General features: G+C 45.5%; 1 protein-coding gene across 5 annotated transcripts in view; it reads left to right on the top strand.

Annotated features, from left to right (window-relative positions):
* ARAP3 (ArfGAP with RhoGAP domain, ankyrin repeat and PH domain 3) overlaps window positions 1–19991 on the top strand; it is a 632921-nt gene that overhangs the window by 430961 nt on the left and 181969 nt on the right. For all 5 annotated transcript variants that reach the window (XM_069199483.1, XM_069199484.1, XM_069199486.1 and 2 more), the window contains one exon: window positions 16735–16840. In XM_069199483.1, coding sequence (XP_069055584.1) covers window positions 16735–16840 — 106 coding nt within the window. The remainder of the gene's footprint in view (window positions 1–16734; window positions 16841–19991) is intronic.

Below are 19991 nucleotides of genomic sequence, written 5' to 3'. Positions count from 1 at the left end.
TCTCCAAAATGTTCTGCTTATGTAAAATAGTCAATCATCTTGTTAGATATGTAAATGTGAAATCGGTTATTCGCATGCTTCTGCAGTTCCTTGGTGTGAAATTATGAAGCTTTTGAAAACAATATTATGGATAACATGTTTCCCTCCAATAAGGTCTGAGAGTGGTGGGATGGAACTCATGTTTTCGAAAGCAGGCACAGCTAAGGAAATTCTGCTTGAAACAATTGCATTCTTTCACACACGATGTAACGTGCGAATGGAGAACCTTCCCCATGACTCTGGAGACACCTTGCAGGGCGGGCGTTTTCCATCTAATAAAGAAACGTCTATCTCAAGTCTTTCTCTCCTGTGTTATTAACACCTCAAACTCTTCAGCTGAGAAAAAAACAACTCAGGCACAGATGCAACAACATAGCCTCCATCTCAAAAAATGCTCGTGCTGAACCAATGGCTTAGTTAAAACTGAAGTCACCGTGGAGAAAAAAGAGGGAGGACATTTCTGGGGTGCTCGAAGAATGTAACCTAAGAGCAGCCAAGAATGTAACCTAAGAGCAGCCAAGGAAAAAAGAAGACAGTCTGTAGATGCACTCGTAAGGAGTGCTAAGTATCTAATAAAATTAAAAAAATGCAAGGGGGAAAGTAATTTAAACAACAAATACATACATCAGAAGCATCCAGCTGCCGCTACTGGAAGGAGATGAGTACCGGAAGCAGTACTTGGACCTGTGTCCAGTCTCCACGGCACAACAACTGAGGTGAGGAGGAGGAGTTGACCAACAAAGAGCCACGTGGGAGGCAACCAATGGTAAGTAGAGCGATGTGGTGCCCTCGTGGAAGCCAGCCAATGCTAAAACTAGGTAAGTAATGGGTGGACTCTAAGCCCCTTTCAAGATTTTTTTTAAACATAAAAGATTTTGCAAGCACAGCCCAAGCGCTGTGACTTCTTCAAAGAAAAACAACTTGTAACACTCCGAGCCCAACACTAGATGGCAGGATCTGTGGATAGCATGTGAATCTGCAGCGGAACATGCCACGAACAGATGTACACTGGGTAAGCGACATTTTCCATATATTTAGTCACTAGAATCAGTATGATCAGGTAAGTATGTTTTGCAATGGAAATTTTCGCAGGTTTGAAAAGTCGACCCTTAGTGCAATTTTCCAAAGCTGCAATGTTAACCTATGAAGGAAAAACATATACGGCAAACAATGACTCAGCAGTGACTTACAGGACCAATCTTCCAGAGTTAATTGAGTATGGGGCAGGGTCCTTAGCCACACCTATAGGTCACCTCAGGCGGCACTGGGGCTGCCGGGTGCAGGGGTGCAGTTCAGCACCGGGTGCCTCGTTGAAGTCAATGGGGACCAGTCCGGTCAGAAAGGCACTGGAAACAGGGTCTGAGGGTCCAGTCCAGGTGAACCACCAAGTGGGCTCAACTCTTGCGATGCTCAGAGACATAGGGACACCAGTGGTCCCCTTCTTCTCGGTTTGGGGTGGCCAGATGCAGAGGTTTCTTGGACTGATGGGTTTCCATCACCAGGGGTGGTTGCGGTAGAGAGCCACCTGCTGATAGGGGCTGCAGGCGTGGACTGGGGGTTGAGGGATACCAGTTGTCCTCTTCTTCTCGGTCCGGAGCGGCTGGGTGCAGACGTGTAGTGGACCTTTGGTTTTCCATCACTGGCGGTGGACGTAGTAAGAAGGGGTGTCTGCAGAAAGGGGCAGCAGGCGTCGGCTTGAAGGTCGCAGTGGGAAGACCCAGTATGGACTTTATCACTGCAGGGTCAGGGGACCACAGTGGCCCAGTGGAGTGGTCCTGTCCGGTGTCTGGTTTTGGTAGTCCGGGGTCCTCACAGTGTCTCTTGAGGTGCCTGCAAGATGCAGGGACGCAGCTCTGCTGTTGCACATGAGTTCCTGGAGCTTGGGTGAGGCTGGTCATCTTCCTGGACTTTTGAAGGCACAAGCAGCTGCAGGACAAAGGCGTCTTTTGCATAATGGTCAAAGTCAGCAGGCTGACTGGCAGGGATGGTGCCCAGTCTGTCACTGGTCTTAAGCTCTCAATTTTTGCGTCTCTGGGTGTCCTTCTTTCTTCAGGTCAGCAAGATCTAATTTCATGGTCTAAGGGGCTCCCCTAAATACTGAATTTAGGGGCGTTAGGGGTGTAGGGCAGTAGCCAATGGGCTACCTATCCCTGGGGTCACTCTGCCCCCTAGATGTGGCCGCTTCCTGTGGGGAGTGGACATAACCCTGTCTCAGAGTTCCTAGTTCTGCCATCCCTAGTATGGCAGACTTTGACATTTTGTGTCTACATCAGGCAGCTCACCTTAGCAGTGGAACTGACCTGAGAGTGGACACTCCTTCCTGACTACTAAGTTTCCCACCTGTGTAGGTGCCAAATGGGCCCTGGGGTTGGTAGGTCGGCATCTCCTTTCTGAGGAAAGCCAGATCTGCATGCGAAGGGTGGTGGGCTTCTTTGAAGTCCCCTGCTTTGGAATGCAGATTTGCAGGTCATCCTGTTGGGAGGGGTTTGGTAACACCCCTGCCTGAGCAGGCTTTGTTCCTGACCAATTGAGAGCAGAGGCTCTCACCCTTGGAGGTCAGACACACCTCTGTTGGTGGCAGGCTGACTAGAACTGGTCGGCTAGTACACCAGCAGCTGGTAGAGTTTTCAGGGGGCTCTGCTATGGTGCTCTCTGGCTGCATATATTAATAAATCCAACACTGGAATCAGTGACGGTTTATTAATATGAGAGGTTTGATACCAAATGTCCATAGTTTCAGAGAAGCCATAATGTAGCTGTGGAACTTGTATTTACCAGTGTTCAGCTTCCCTGATCACTAACTATGTCTAAAAATCGAGGTGACTTACATCTATTGCATGCAGTGTTTGTGGGCATGGCACACAGGCTGTGTGCCATGTCGTGTTTTCACTTTTAGCTGCATTAAGACACACAGCCTACAATGGCAGTTTGCATGAGCTAGGTGAGAAGTCCCTGAAGGTGACATAATACGTGCTGCAGCACTTGAGAACCATCTTTGATACCCACGCCCTAGGTACCAGGGGTATCATTTACTTGGGGCGTACAGGGGTGCCAAGGGTGTTGCTAGTGGAGAACAATTGCAGTTTTAGGGAAAGAGATCTGGCACTGGGGACCTGGATAGTGGGAACTCAGTGCACTTAAAGGCAAAAATGCATCATGTACCAGGCAAAAAGTAGGGGTGATCATGTCAAAAAGGGGCACTTTCCTACAGAGAGCAGGGAGAAATGGAGAGCTGTTCTCTCCAAGGAGGTGAACTGGTGCTAGGCCAGAGTGACTGAGAGTCCGAAGGGGCAACTTGGGATTCACTGTAGGCTTTTCTGCACTGGCAATAAAAGCCCTTGTTGACTTCTCACAGCGGAGTTGAGGGGACCCACCCTAGACCTCCCACGACACCCACAAGTCATGGCTGCCAATAAACCCGTTATCCAGAGCAACCTTCATCAAGGATATGCTGCTTCCTCAGAGACACCACAAAAGTCAGCAACAACAGACCTTCGAGATCCCCACAGTCAGTCAACATCACTGAACACAGAGCACTGTTCATCTCCTGACACAGACTACAAAAGAAGCAATATTGGAACGTCTAACTGTGTTTATAAAGGAGGTTATATGACTGCAATAAGACGTCAACAGAAGGCTGTCTGAGTTAGATCACTCACTCCAGAAAGCAGAAATAAGGTTGGATCAGTTGGAGCGTTCTTTGGCAGATCACTCACTTGAAATGGGTGAACAAGTAGTGCGATTATCTATTTGATAAGTTGGGCAACTCTGAAAATTGCTCTCATCACTACAATATAAGACTCCATGAAATCACAAAGGTCATTGCAAGTGGGAACCTGGAAGCCTATGTTCAAACGTTGCTCATCCATCTACCTCAAGAAAGCACTGAACAGCTTTGCTCATCTGGAGAGGATGGATGACCTACTTAATGTCAGTTAGATAAGTTTATAATTACCAGTGACTAAGCCACTAACTAATATAAAGATGACTGCTGAACTACAAATCAGTAAGCTTTATCCCCTCACATGATATTTTTACCAACTTTCTAGCTTTGGGTTCCATGTGTCGTAAAGCATGGTTGCAATATATAGGAAAGTGGATTATTATTTAGGGTAGTTGTGAGACCTCACCAATTGATAATTTCACTGGTCTGTATCGGGTCCAGTTAAGTTCCTTTAATGTAAACCTTATCCCAGTCTTGGGTAGCTGTGGCGTGAAGCAATTAGGCTTAACTTAAAAGAAGAAAATCTACAGGATTTATGAGTATCAAAATAATTAATAAAATAAAAAACACAACACAATAAAAATCCCACTCCAGTTTATAAAAGTAGTATAGATTTTACTGAGCATATAGACACAAAAAATCAATCAGGGAAACGGAGATATGATTTTTGGCATTTATAGATTTTGCTAATGCCACAAAGCGCAAAGCACCAGCCACGGGTATCTGGTTATGCTACACCAGTTCAGTAAAAAATTAAGGCAGACTGCAGGGGAGCACTAGTCGGACATAGGGACCAGGCTTGTCCTGGTGAGAAATCTAAACTTCTGATTTAGTCTTTTTTCTTGAGGCTTTTTATCACCATCAGGTCTGGCTGCTAGCGGGATCAGAGGGAAAAAACAACTGCAGCAGGGATTTGCTCTGCGTTGACACCTGTGAAATTCTCCAGTACATCCTGTCAGAGGAGGTCACACCTGCTCCCAGCCAAGGCCTTTTTTCCTTTCCTGAGAGCAATTCACACCTTCAAGCAGGCTGCCAGGCGACAGCTGGGGATTATGTCTGAAAGGGCTACTAGAGGGCAGAAAAATACCAACTTTCTAAAAGTGGTATTTTAAAAATATTAATTTCAAATCCAACTTTACCATCAGTTTGGACTTTAAATGACTACTAATTTGAGTCCTTGAACCTTGGTTTTAACTATTCCCAAACTGAAGATATATAAAGTGTGATAATGTAATCCACTGTTTTTCTGTGGGAGGGTCAGCCTTGTCATAGTGAAAAATGACTTTGAGATCATTCACTGTACAAATTAAATACACATGTCCCACTTTTAACTACCATGCACCCTGCCCCAAGGGTACTTATGGCCTAGTTTTGAGATGACTTCTGAGTATTAAATAGGGATGGTTTGGGCATGGCAAAAGGTTTATATTCCCAGGTCGAACGTGCAATTTTAAAACTACACATTGCAGGACAGGCCTGAACACTTGTTTTGCGCTATCATTTTAGTGATGACAGAACAGGTGATGCAGTCCTCTAGTGACATTTAACTTCATGTACTAGGGATTTACAACTAAGTTATATGTGCTAATCGGGAAATAGCCTCTTCTACATGTTTTTAGGGGTCAGAGCACATACACTGTGCACTGGAAGTCAGCGCCCAGTGCTCAGAGTTCATAAATCAGCACTAAGTCTAACAAAAAGTGGGGGAGATTCTGTAAAAAGGGCATTTTCTCACACAATATCTTGACCGAACAGTTAAAGGACACTAATTGGATGCAGGTGAGTAGGGCCTGGACATATTCTCCAGGGTTAGACCCACAAAACCATATACTAGGCATGTTTTACACTGGGCATGTTTAGTTTATGTCCATGGATACTGTTGGTTGTTGTTGTATGCACAATACAGAGAACAAGACCACAAAGCATAACAAGAAATGACCAGCCTCTATAAGAACCTTGTGGGGACACTAATCCCTGAAAAACACAAAGCTGGAGAAAACAGCTCCCTTAGAGTTCAGGATCAGAGGTATCAACCTGTTTCTCCTGAGTGCTGACATTGAACAACATGTTATATAACGTGTTTGCCATGTCCTCCCAGATGTTGATACTGCAGACATAGTGCTCAACCATACACACTGAGTTTTCTCTGCCTACCAAATGCTTCAAAATGTACCTCTCAAAGTGATGACCAGGGTGAACCTTCACAGACTGACGGTATTATGACAGAATCAAAGATGTTGTGCTTCATTTCCTTCAAAGGTGTTTTAATCTCGCTCTTTTAATACTGATCCTCAGTAACCCTTGGCAAAGCATAAAACCTTCAGCTAAATCACGTCAACTTTGCTCCAAAAAGCATTCCTTTACACATTGAGGATGCTCATATGTGGGTTAGGAAGGAAGGAAAGATAGAAATGTTCATTGAAAAAAGACAATATAGAATAGTAATACTATCTAACAAATGAATCTTCTGACAGTAGTGTCTCTAAACGTGCATGCACTTAACTCCCCAGTAAAACACAGAGCAATCTTACATTGGTTGAAAAATAAGGACGAAGATATCACATATCTAAAAAAAAACTCATGTACATAACAAAAATAGCCTATGATCATACTAGTTTCCTTCACAACTTCCTGCCATCAATAATACTGAAATGAAAGGTGTTGTGGTCCTACTACGATGAGGCCTAGATTTTACTTTAGTTGCTAAATACATGGCTAATGAGGCCGATATTTAGGCATCAGAAGCACACCTCTCCATGACATTTATAACAGAGTAGGTGCCCAATAAAGGACAAGGGAACTGTTTTGCATTTTACTTCCACCCCCAGTCCCTCTTTTCACAGCAGGGGACCTAATCATCAGGGGAGATGTTATTGTAATACTTCACCCAATATAGGACACAACCCCCATAAGGCAAGCGTGCCCCAATGCCCCACCATCTTTTACACAAGTCATTCAAGATCTAAACCTTCTTGAGATTGGGACACATTTGTATGGGGGAAAAGAAATTCACATTCTTTCCCAGTGTACATCTCTACCAAACACTAATTTACTTCTTTCCCAGTCCTGGAGGTCTGTCCCCTAGAGTAGTATATAGGGGTCAAAACACTATTGGATCATGCCGTGGTATAACTTTCGCTCGACTCGATCCCACTACAAAAAAAACCAGACACGTTTCTGAATAGCTAATGATGTAGTATTAAGAAATCCGATCCTAAAGAACAGATTATAGAACTTCATAAAACTATACTTTGATGAAAATGATTATGTAGAAGTAGGTTATGACATAATATGGGATGCAGTAATAAGAGGGGAGGTGATCCCCCCGCATGTCCAAATTTGAAAAACTACTGAAACAAAACAAATTGGGACTAAAAGTACAACATTTACAACTATAATCTCCACATTAAATAGACAGTTCTAGATGTACTTGTAGGGTACAGGTAAGGGGGGAATATCTCCTAATGAAAGAAGCAGCCAGGAAACACATATATTCTGAAAAAGAGGACTAAACAGACAAAATATTGGTGTGCACTTTAAAACAGATACAGTCTGGTAATGTGATAAAAGAGATAAAGGATGAAAGTGGCTTCCCCACAGTACCGTTTCTCAGCAGCAGTTTCAAGATCAGATCAAACACTATGGTTATCTAATAGCTTATAATCAACCCATGCAAAATTCAGATATTGTAGAGGTGCTAGAAGAGGAAATGACAATAGACTAGGTTAGGGCAGCTATAAAATATGGTCTGGAAAAGGCCAGAAGGCCAGATGTCTTCCCTGTTTCCTTCTGTGAAGACTATGTGAACATCCTAGCGTCCTAGCGTCCCCACTCACAGACAATTTCTGTGCTTGAATCCCGCTCGACCCTTCTCATAAAACAAGATAAAGATCCAACATCTTGTAATACACATAGGACTGTTTTGCTACTCACTGGAATGTTAAATCATTATGTTCATTCTAGTTGCCAGGCAGCTTGGCCTAAAATAATATCTATCCCACAGTCAGGCCTCATATATAGTCACCAGACAGCTGATAATACAGCAGTGAGAAGACAGAGACCATTGTTCTTCTCTTGCTTCATGCAGAGAAGATCTTTGACAATGTCAACTGTAAGTTTATTACAAAGCCCTCGACAAAATAAAGATAGGTCTGCTAATGAGAACTTTCACCCAAACCAATCACAAATGGTATTTTACCAAAATTAAGGTCAACTGAAAAATCTTCAAAAATATTCCTATAACAACAACAGAATACCCCCTGGAGTCACTAGTTAAAGAATCCTCATCATCCCGAACATCAGAGTTCTCAAATGGATCCTACTGAAACATCAAGCCACACTGTTTGAAGATGACCTGTATGGTTCATCACGGATTCCATATCTCATCTTTCTGCTCTCATAGAAGATATCAATACATTTGTAGAAGTGGCTGGCTTTAAAATAACTCACAAAATCTCATGGCTTGAGCATTTCCAAGTCCAAAAAAATGCCTGCTGTGTCCCATTACTACAAAGTACTTTCAGCTGGACTGAGGGCCCAGTAAAATACCTTGGAGTTTCTCTGTCACAGAAGGCACAATATGTATATAAATGTCACATCCCCCACTTTTCTTGAAACTTTTTAAAGATCTCGGTCAGTGGAGGAAGCTGGAGGAGTCCTGCATGGGGGGATAATGAGTTTAAAATGAAGTTCATGCCACATTTACTGTGTGGTTCAGACCTTACTACTGGGGTTCCCCAAGGTTGTACTCCCTCAAATTAAAAGAAATACACTACTGAGTTTCATGTGGTGAAGTTGAACACTGTATACAGGTTTGGGGGACTGGGCCTCCCAACATCCATAAATATATTGTAGAGGCCCCAGTCAGACCCACTCTAAATGAAAACCACAATTTTAAAAGCAAACCATGGGTACAGGTGGAGCATGCCTTCCCCTGCATCAGATTCCAGTACCTGCCATAGATCCACTTCAGAGCTAGATCTGAGGCCCCTTTAGTATGCAAACCACAATGATTCTGCAGCAACATTGGCAGTCTATTGTATGAAAGAAAGTTGCATGTTCATACTCTGTCCAACAGCACCAATAATGCACACCGCTGATTTTATGTCCGGAATACTAGACCCAGGTTTTATTAAATGGAACCAACATAACCCACAGACCTTAGAGGATTTTAATGCAGGGTTAGGACTCTCCGCAATTGACAAACCTTTAGAAAGCCTGAACTATTAGTGAGAGAAGAAATGTAGATGTGTGCAACTTCTGACTGAGGGGAAAAGGTGGAAGAGAAGGGCCCTGGCAAATAGAGAGAAGACACAGACAGAGGTAATGGTCACAAACAAGCAAAGATAAGAGTATTACTTGACTACAGTGCTATAGTGAACATCTGTACCCCTTCATATAAACACAGATATGCTAGCCTCTGGGAAATGGACATAGGCTAAGATATCATAAGAGACATGGGGAATCGAATAATATGGCATCTACATGCTTACATCACAAGGAAAACACATATATAATAATTACAAGATTGCACCTCTCCCCAGCTAGGCTACAGGCTGTGTTTTGTAGATCTGGGGAGTGATGGAAGGCATGTGGTGAAAGAGGCACCCTATTGCATGCATGGTTGTCCTGCATCCATATGTAAACGTCTTGGAAAGAGATTTTGTCAAAATTTAAGCTGTGACTGGAGTCCTCTTCCACACCATTCCCTGCTGCTGCTCTGGCAGCCTGGGGGGATACAGGATAAATCTACTAATTACACCTGTGGGGAAGGTGATCGCCCACCTTCTGTTAGCAGTAAGATTGGCTAATGCCCACATTTTGGAAACTTCAGTCGACCGTCAAGATTAATATCTGGTGGGGAAAGGTGTGGAAATTCACACCATGAAAAACCTATCTGACGTTATACATGAACAAGTTTCAGACACACATGAAAAGGGGGCTAATTTTAGTTGGAGAGCTCACTACAAAGTCAGATGAACTACATTAAATGTCACCTTCTTTGGACAATGACAATGAACCTCAATGAGCTATACCTTGGACTGACTAAGATCTAAAAACAATGGACAGCTTTGGTAGGTCTATGGCAGAGAGTAAGCCTTATTTAAGGATACAATTAATTGCAAACATTACATGTAAATTTCTGCTCTTGCAATATAATACACAGCTATATTGTATATTGTGAAATAACATTCAGATAACTAAAAAAAAAAGTTGCGAAAACAAAAGTGGCATTTTTTATTTTTTTTGGCCAAGCGAGCCATCATGGCGGCCGCTAACTGAGAGAGCTCTCGCTCCTCTGAAGTCTTCCGTTGAGCATGTCTAACAGCGTATCACTCCTCACCCGGAGGTGAGGGTGGAGGCAGCCTGGGACACCTGACGGGAGCTTGCCGAGTCCCATGGCGGTCCAGAGCGGCTGCGGGAGCATGCGCAGGAGGCTGAATCTGGAGCCGGCCCGTCGAGCATAGGCCGGAGAGTCGGCGCTTGGAGGAGGCCGGGAGACTGCAGGTGAGGCCTCAAGGAGTACTGGGACTGGGAGCAGAGGGGGCCTGGTTGTGGAATCTATGCGCAGGGGCCCTGGTGATCAGAGAGTGAGGAAGTGGCATTGCGGGCCGAAGGCATTTGTGAGGTGAGGTGAAGGTGGAGACTGCACCCCCGAGGAGTACTTGATCGTTGTAGAACCTGAGACGACCGCTGAGTTGGGCCGCATGGGAGCCTGGGGGAGCGTCAGTGCGGCTTGGTTGGGTGCCGCCTTGAGGTGCCGATGGGTCTTGTGGGGCCCTGTAGAGCTGCCCCCTCTAGTACTTACCTCCTTCGGGGACACAGCGTGATTCACCACCCTGCCAACATAGCCCCGACCCCCCATGACTGTGAACTTCCTACGATCAATTGGAGCGGTTGTGCAGACAGGCTGCTAGCGCTGGGGCCGTGGTGTTGGGGCTGTATCGCGGTCTTGGCCGGCGGTGAAGTGGGGCCATTCCGAATCGTGGGGCACCTTTGAGGGGCCTGGACTGAACTGCAGTGGGCCTCGGACCCTCACGACTGGAGATAGCCGCACCCAGCTTGTGCCTCTGCTGGGGTTCCCTTGTTGAGATTCGCATTCTCCCGGGCCCTGGGGTGATGCTTCTGCCTGGGGCCCTCTGGTCTGGTGGGGCCCAGTGATCTGAGAGGGAGACGCCTTGACCTAATGTGAGGTGGGGTCCGAGCTCTGCATTAGCACTGCCATGGCCTTCTGATCTTTGATCCTGATCTGCAGTGTGACTGTGTTTTTTTTGAGAGGGGACGTTCAAACAAAGGATCACAGAAATGGGCTGGGACAAAAATACCCAGACTAAAACGTCACACACTAAAATGGATCAATACACTGCACCCTGTACAGGCCAGGGATTCAGGGTACTGGGGAGGTCAGCTTAGCCCCTGCTCCCCCCTGTAGACATGGTGACACTCCTGAAAGCAATCCAAGACACTACGGAAGCGGTTGAGTCAAAGATGGACAGGGACCGAGTAGACCTGGTGTGTCAGGATTTGCAGCGAGTTGTTGAGAGGGTGACTGGGACTGAGACCAGAATTTCTACAGTGGAGGATGCAGTGTCCGCACTTCAAACTCAGATTACCCAACTCACCTCAAAGGTGTCTGGCCTGGAGGAGAGGATGCCGAAAACAGGTCGCGGAGAAATAATCTTCACCGGGTGGGGTTGCCAGAGGAAATCACAGGAGGCAGAATGGTGGATCTCATGGAGACCTGGTTTTGATCATGGATGCCTGAAGGGAAGTTCTTGAGCTTATTCGTGGTGGAGAGGGCGCATTGAGCACTGGCCAGGCGACCTTCACCAGGGGCTCCTCCCCGGCCGGTGGTGGTCCACATCCTGAACTTCATAGACCAAGACACTATTCTGCTGGAGGCCCACTCCCAGGGGGAATTTCGCTATTCGAATGCCAAAATCCTACTTTTCCCAGACTATACTCGCGCTGTGCAACAATGCAGATGCTCTTACCAGGAAGTTAAGCAAAAGGTACGGGCATTATGCATTCGCTATAGGCACCTCTTTCCTGCTAAATTGAAGGTGATATATGGTGCTTCCTCCTTGTTCTTCGAAACACTGTAGCAGGCCTGGGAATGGGCGATGGAGCAGAGGGAGCTGCACCCCAGAAGTGATGTGGTGGTAGACTATACGAACGGGGCTGATGCACAGTTGCCGAGGCCTAGTGTGGAGGCTTGCCAGTGACGGCAGAGGTCCAGGCGGAGGCACCCCAGGCATGATGGTGGAGGAGATACCTTGGCGAGCCGAGCCCTAGGTCCAGATCCGATGCAGGCGGAGACCCGTGACTAATCTTTGTCTGACACTCCAGCCATTTTTTACTCTAATGGGTGTCCTCCTTCACAGCAACTGGGTCATGGCTTTGAACTTTGGAACTTTGAATGCCACTATAAACAGTACTGCTTTATGTTTAATCTGAGTCACTGTAGTCCCAAATCCTTCCAAGGTGGGGGCCCGGGGGATGTGAGTGTGGTTATGTTCAGGGGTGAGGGTGCATATGCAGGGTATGCCTCTTATTACATGATTAGTACTAATATACTTAAGCTGCTAGGCGGATTATCCATGAGCGGGAGGTTATCCAGCTGTAGATCACCTAGCACCTCCACAAGTTATTGTAGATTAGGATGTTTGTGGGGCCATAGATGCTTCTTGGGTGGAAGTATGGGGTGGGAGGGAGTTTGGGGGGATGGGGATGGTTTTCGTAGTTACAGTGTTTCATATTGTATGCTGTTTTCATGTTCAAAAGCAGGTTTTGTGCACCACAACTGTTCCACATAATAATGCTTCGGACACGGCCAGACACTTGGCGATGGAGAGGTGGCTTTTGGTTGTGTGGTCTGCCGCCCCACGCGCTGTCCCTTGTCTGGTGGGACGCCCTGTGAGCCAGACCTGTATAGTCTTGTGTGTTAGAGGATTTTGATCATTTTCTGGAATGTTTATAGGCTCCTGGACCGTATCAAATGCACCTCAGTACTCAAATACATTAAAAGGCACGCCCCAGAGGTGGTCTTACTGCAGGAGACGTACTTGTTGGGAACTTGTTGCTCCTTCCTAGGGTGTTTTGGATATGACAGGGTCTACCACTCGGGGTTTATGCACGAGTCCCGTGGAGTGACTCTGTTGCTCCACAGGTCGGTACCACTGGCCGTCACTAAGCTTCACGGGGACCCGTTGGGGAGGTATATTGGTATCGAGGGCCAGATGGAGGCCAAGCAATATAACTTGGTGTCCTGCTATGTTCCCCTGAATTTGCTGCAGGCCACATGTGCGGCGCTTGGATCGCTCTTGGCGTCGCTACTGGCCGGCTTCATGCTGGTAGGTTTTGACTTTAATGCAGTGCCAGACCCGATCTGGGATTTTTCTGCAGAGCCCAGCCCCGCCAGTTACACCCGATCTGCGAACCTTAAGAGTTGGACAGACTCATGGGGGCTTTGCGATGTATGGAGGGTGTGGCACCCACGCAAACGTACCTACACCCAGTAGTCTAACGCCCACCACACCGAGGACCGCATTGACCTTATGTGGGCACCCAGCGGCGGATGTACTGAGTCTGAGGTCTACTTAAATCCTTCCTTGGGGTATATCCGACCACGCCCCACTGTTTGCCAAGTGGGGTGATGTGTGCTGGTCACATCAATTTGGAGGTTCAATGCTTGGCACCTGCAGTCCCCGGAATTTGCTAGTTTCGTGGAGGGGGGACTGGAGGCTTTCTTTCAGCAAAATGTGGGCTTGGAGGCCTGTGGGACGACGGTGTGGGTGGTGTGCAAGCCAGCAATAGGGCGTATTATCAAAAGCTACATTCGCGAGCAGGAGAGACTCCAGAGGGCACGCTGTGACCAACTTGAGGCTAAGATATTGAAGCTGGAGGGGCGTGCTGGACACCCAGATGCACTAACAGTGCAAAGACAGCTCGTCTTGGCGCGGTTGGAACTACACCAAATATCTCTTGAGGAGGCCAAGCAATGCTGGCAGGCCTCGACAAGAAGGGTGTAAGAGATGGCCGATAAGTCAGGTAAACTGCTCTATTGGTTAGCAACGCATGGGGCAGTAGCCAAAGTGGTGCCTGCCATAAGAGACGGAAAAGGGAACACCCACGTGGAGTTAGATGAGATTGCTCAAACCTTTGCCAGACTATTACCAGTAATTGTATACCAAAGATCCCCTCCCGCGCCTGGTGGAGAAGGATTCCATGGTCTGGGACCTACCGGTACCAACTGTCCTCTGTACCCTTGCTCAAAACTTGGACCGACCACTAACAGCGGGGGAGGTGGATGCCGCCATCTCTTCACCTAATGGTGATAGAACCGCTGGGCCTGATGGCTACCCAATCGAATGTTACGAAAAGTTTGCTCAGTGTTGTTACCCCATCTCCTGAATCTTTACGATGCAGCCCTAGCAACGGAGGCCTTTCCTCCTGAACTTGATTGTGCCACGATTGTAGTCCTGCCCAAGGAGGGGCAGGCTTCGGACCAATGTGCGTCATATCGGCCATTCTCCCTTATCAATACTGATTTAAAGATATATGCTAAGGCGTTGGCTCAGCGTCTCACGGGTACGCTGCTCCACCTTATTCATCCAGATCAATGTGACTTCATGCCTGGAGCACATGTCACTGTATCCGTCGAGTCCAGGTGGCCCTTTCCCACGGCTCCTGCTCCGGTAGCCCCTTGGCCCTTCTCCTCATAGATTTTTGTAAGGCATTCGAAACAGCCTTGTGGGAATACATGGCGCGCATGGGGTTGGGACCTTTGCTTCACTGGATGATCCGTCTCATGTATCATCACCCCACAGCCCAGGTTTGGGTGAATGGGGTGCTCTAGCAGACATTTCCAATTTCCCTGTCCCCTCTGCTCTTCGCGTTGGCGATTAAGCCACTGGCGTGTTTGCTGCGGAGTGATCTCCTGATGTGGGGCTGGAGATGGGGAGAGGGGCTTGAGGACAGAGTGGTGCTGTATGCAGATGATGTGCTGGTGTTTCTTAGTGATCCGCCCGCATCGGGACCCAGATGTGTGGAATTGCTGGATCGATTTGGGAAGGTGTCTGGACTCTGTGTCAATGCCCGAAAATCTGCCTTGGTGGAGGTCAGGGGGATTCAGAGGGTCGTTTGTGGTGTCCCAAGGTCCCCGTCCAAAGAAACTTATTTAAATATTTGGGAGTCCATGTTTTCCCCTTGCCTGACTTAGCGCGGGTGCTTAACTTCAAGAACTTGTCAGCCGTCTGGACAGGGACCTGCAGCATCGGAAGGATCTCCCTCTCAACCCCATCAGACACACTGCCCTCCTTAAAATGTTGTGGCTACCTCAATACCTTTTCGTCCTTGCGAATTATCCCTACCAAATACCAAAGGTGTGGTTCCATGCTCCCACATCTAAATTTACTAATTTCATTTGGAATGGAGGGCGACACAAAGTGGCTTTTCATACCGCGCCGTAGTCCCCATACAATGGAGGCATGGGTGTCCCAGATTTATATATTTACTACTTAGCTGCCCAGGTGGTGCCCATAAGTGATTGGTTTGCGGAGGGTTGGAATGACCCGGCGTTTCGACTTGAGATCCGAGAGGCGGGCTTTGGAAGCCTATTGGATATGCTGTATGGCAGCAGGGTTCCTGACTAGGCGGCGTCTTGCACCCGGGTGGCGGTGAATTGTTGGAGGGCGTCCTGAAACGTATAAAATGGGACGACGTCTTACTCGAATGATCCCACTATGGCACGGAGACTGGCTGCACCAACTCACCGCAGTAAAGGGCTTTCAACAGTGGCATTTAATAGCGGTCACCTACTTAAGGGATGTATATATAGGAGACAATCTTATGTCATTCCAGGACATGAGAGAACACTATGAGCTGCACCAGGCGCAGTTCTTCCGATACCTGCAGTTGCACCATGCCTTGGGGGCCCATGCTGCAACGCACACCCAGCTCCCCGACTACAACCCACTAGAGGCCAAATTGTTAACTGGGAGTCTGGTGAAGAAAGCAGTGTCCCAAATATACAAATCGTTGCTCACGAATGCCTCTGATGGGTTAGACCATCTGCACCACAGATGGGCGCACTGGGTAGGGGAATTGGACGAGGATTATTGGCAGGAGGCATTGTTGTCCCCCCATGAGTTAGCCATAGGCTGCGAATGGTGCAGTTCAACTATCTCCACGCTATTTATCTGTCCCCTGCAATAATGTTGAGGATGTGGGGTGGGGCGGATTGTACTAAGTGTGGTCTCCTGGGGGGAGATTTTCTCCATATAACTTGGAATTGTCCCTGAATACGACCTTTTTGGGAGGGGGTTGGTAAGGAATTAAGCACCAAGGTTGCATTGTTGGGGCTTTTGGAAGAATTAGAGGGCTCACTGGCTGACCGGAGACTTATAGGTGTTGCGTTCCTGGTTGCCAAGAGAGATATTGCACGTGGGTGAAAGCTTCCCGGGGCTCCTTCGCTGGCGGGGTAGAGGGCGGGGGTGGATTGGTGTGCCTGTCAAAAAAAAACTATCTATGAGGCTTGAGGGTGTCTGGAACAACATGACAAAATATCGGGAAATTGTGGGCCTATCATGATGTTTTGTTGTAATGTACGTCCGATCGCTGGGTGTCCATTAACAGACTGCATCCTATGTCTTGTGCTCACATTAGTGTTGTGTTGGTGCTTATTGTGTGTGCACTGTTTTCAACTTACTGAAAATAATAAAAATGTGGTTCTCAAAAAAAAAAGGGACATACTCTGAAGGTGAGCAACTGCTTGGTGGATAGTGTGGAAGATCTGCTGTGTACAGTTTGATTAAACACATGTAGTACTCAGAAAACAAAACTTTCATCCACTGGGGATATCAATCATGGGGAAGGCAACAGCGTACGCTGTTCTTCAACTTCTGTGGGAATATGCACACACGTATTGTTGGGTCATTTTTCCTATTCATAATTTTGTGTCTGTCTTGCAGCAATCCCTGTGAGATCTAAACGCCTGGATAGATATATGGAACTGATCAACCACCTCCCCAGGGTCAACAGAGCAACACTTGCTGCCCTGATTGGGCACCTGTACAGGTCAGTCATTAATTCTTCTGTTCAGTATATATCAGTTCCTGCCTATTCTCTCCCACGGTCTATTTCCACAGAGTGTTTTTCGGCATCATGTTGATGTTCAGCCATTACAACAGCATTAAAATATCCAAATGCAAGTCTAATTGCTTATATTCATAATTCTGTAAGACAGCCTTTAAATACCTGTTTTACTCACTCCTTGAAGCATTTACATAGCATGCATAGCATTGTGTTCCTCTCTTGTTTGACCAATTATGAAAGGTATACTTTACTTTACCCCGGACATTTTTTTTTACCTTGGACATTGAAAGTAAATTGCTTTCCAATTAAGACCAAGTCCGTACAGTTTGTGTTTTTCTAATTTCTTTTTATAGGCATGTGCTCTTCTTTTAACTACATTGTGTATCACTGACAGGCATTTGGGATTGCTTCTACCAGGCACCAACAGCATTAACCAAAGTAGCATAGTTAAAAATTAAAATGTTTGGATTACTTTAGGTCATATGAATATTCTTGTAAATTTTGTAGATTTTTGTTTGTTGGAGATAACTTAGCAAACGTCTTTCATAGGGTGTTTGGATATCTAACTATTGGTGAAAAAGTTAAAAGGTGCCAGAAGCTAATTTAGCCATGTCTCCATGCCCAGTTAAAAAAGGGCTATCCCAGGTTTCAGTAGCAAGTACGAAGTCTGCTGTACTGGGTACATGAAATCGTTTGAGGATCTAACTGATCACACATTCATTGCAAGCAGCATGCGTGCTAAATAGAAATAGGATCCCCAACATTGTCCACCTGGGATTAGCACATCTCAACAGCTGGATTTGCGGAACTGGCTGGACAACGTCATTGTATTTCAGTTGTCAGGGGAACTCACTGTTCTTACAAGTTCAACCAGTAGAATTGAAACAGGAATTTAATTCTGGGAGCCTGGCATGAATTTAAACACTAATAACTCCAAAACAATAAAGACTAGGAATCCAGTGATATACAAGCTGAAGGCCTGAGGTAAAGTCGAAGAATATCTGAGTCAATATGAGGGTAGAGATTTTACTGGTCCCAGGTAGGGTTCCAGAAGTGTTGAGGTTCATGATGGCTCACCATACTCACGATACCCTGAAATTTATATATATCTGCATGTGTAACATGAGTACTGGTCAGTGACTGTAAGAGAAGAACCTTGTAACAGGTGAAAGCCACATTTATTTCTGCAAATGATTTGTTGTGAAAAGATATTTACAAAAACAATGTTCCCCCTGAGTAGCAGTAGAAGAATAATATAGAGGATGTGTAGTGACCTGTGAGAGTGTAGTAGACTGGTATGTTTACAAAGCAGAAAAATAAAAATCACCCAACAGTGTTGACATAAACACTAACTACACAAACAGCATGCAAAATTGTATTTGTGGAAAGGTTCATTGACATATCAGTACCTAACGTAATTAGACTTCCTGTTATAGATGAATTTGCCTTTAAATTCCATTGAATTATGAGGCGTCCTCTAACTCCTCTGACATTCCTGTTTTATTTAAAAAACTTTATTTAATGGTTTCTCATTGAGAAAGCTAAAAGCATCAGTAGCAATTATAAACTGCATTTAAGGAGGAATAACATCATGCACAGCATAGGGACCTATCACAAAGACATTATGCTGCCAACAATATGCAATCTAGATATGACGTACACTAAGGGCCAGATGTAGCAAGCAGTTTTGCCCACTCTGTGTCTATGGGAAAATGTGTTCATGCAAATGGCCCTAAGTTTTTAAAGACTTTTTGTCACATTTAAATCATAATATTCAAAACCTTAGTGAAAAAGGCTTTCAGGGGAGGTTGCAACTCCAGCTGCACAAATCAGCTGTAGTAGGCATGAGACTGCGCCAAAGAGACATCCCTCTAAAAAAAATATGAAAATGTGCCCAGATTTTTTTGAATTTCAATTTTGTCCTTGGAAGTTGCTGTTCCATAGCATGTAAATCCCAAATCTTAGACCTCCACAAACGTATTGTAGAGAGGCCCATAGCTTTCCATTTCTTTGCAGTGGTCAGTAAGGCTGCCAACAAGCGTTGAGTGACAAGCTGACCCATTGGCTTTGACAGGTGGATTATTCTCTTTTTCACAGCATGCTTTTTAAGGGTGTGTGAAGGGTTCATTTGTAGCTGAATACTTGTTATATATTTTCTGCATGACAAAATCTCTCTCCAGAAGCTCTATATGTAATCATACAACTGCCCTCTTCCAAATCAGTATCCATCGACTTTAAGACATTTTTTGTTACAGGTCTTCCGGCCATTTTCTAATACATACAAGTTGTTCAATAGGATACGTTTTGTCAGTGGCCCTATACAGTTGGAATACAGCCTGTACTCTTACTCCTTCAAAATACGTATCTTCTGTTTTAGTAGTTCTCCTGCTCCCATCCTTGCTGACTTAGAGCCCTTCTTGCTCAGTGTAAGAAGTGTGCTAATTCCTAAATATAATTTGGTCTTAATTGGAAATTGTTACCATATTGCTTTTATCCTTAAGAATAATCCTTCAGACAGAGCGCCAGCATCAAACCCACCCCCTCAATCCACTTTCAGTAGCCCCTCTTCAGGCTCAAAATTCACGTTCCCTAAAACTGAGGTCTTGAGACGGTTAAGACATGATTTTCTTAGCTTATACCGCTTCTTCCTCTATGTTTTAGCGTTGCCCTGGAAGATGGGGTTAGGAATCTTTATAATCTATATGTTTGAGGTGTCAGCATTTGGCATGATAACCTTTATAGATCTGTCTTGCTTGCTCCAGGAGTGAGATTGAGCTGTAACCGTTATCATGCCATATTGAAAACAGTTTGAATGTATGCACATAAGTGTATCAATGAATTAAATTGCTCTTCTAATTATGACATGAAGATTGCCTTTTTTGCTGCGGTTCAATTTTTATTGGGATTGGAAACCCAATAAACGTTGATCATTGATAGAAACATTAGTAAATTCATTGGCCCCGATGAAGCAACATTATAGCCGAGAAACACGTGCTGGCCACCTTGTTGCTGCATAAAGCACAATGAACTAGTTTGGAATAAACAATATTAAGACATAACAAAATTAAAAAGTAGTCCTGTTTTGTGTTAACAACTGAAAAGAACATTGAACAGAACACATAAAATTCCTAAT

The sequence above is a fragment of the Pleurodeles waltl genome, chromosome 7, assembly GCF_031143425.1.
Source record: "Pleurodeles waltl isolate 20211129_DDA chromosome 7, aPleWal1.hap1.20221129, whole genome shotgun sequence".
In the NCBI taxonomy this organism is placed as follows: Eukaryota; Metazoa; Chordata; class Amphibia; order Caudata; family Salamandridae; genus Pleurodeles; species Pleurodeles waltl.
Note: the sequence above shows the minus strand (reverse complement) of the source record. Positions and strands in the feature narration are given on the sequence as shown.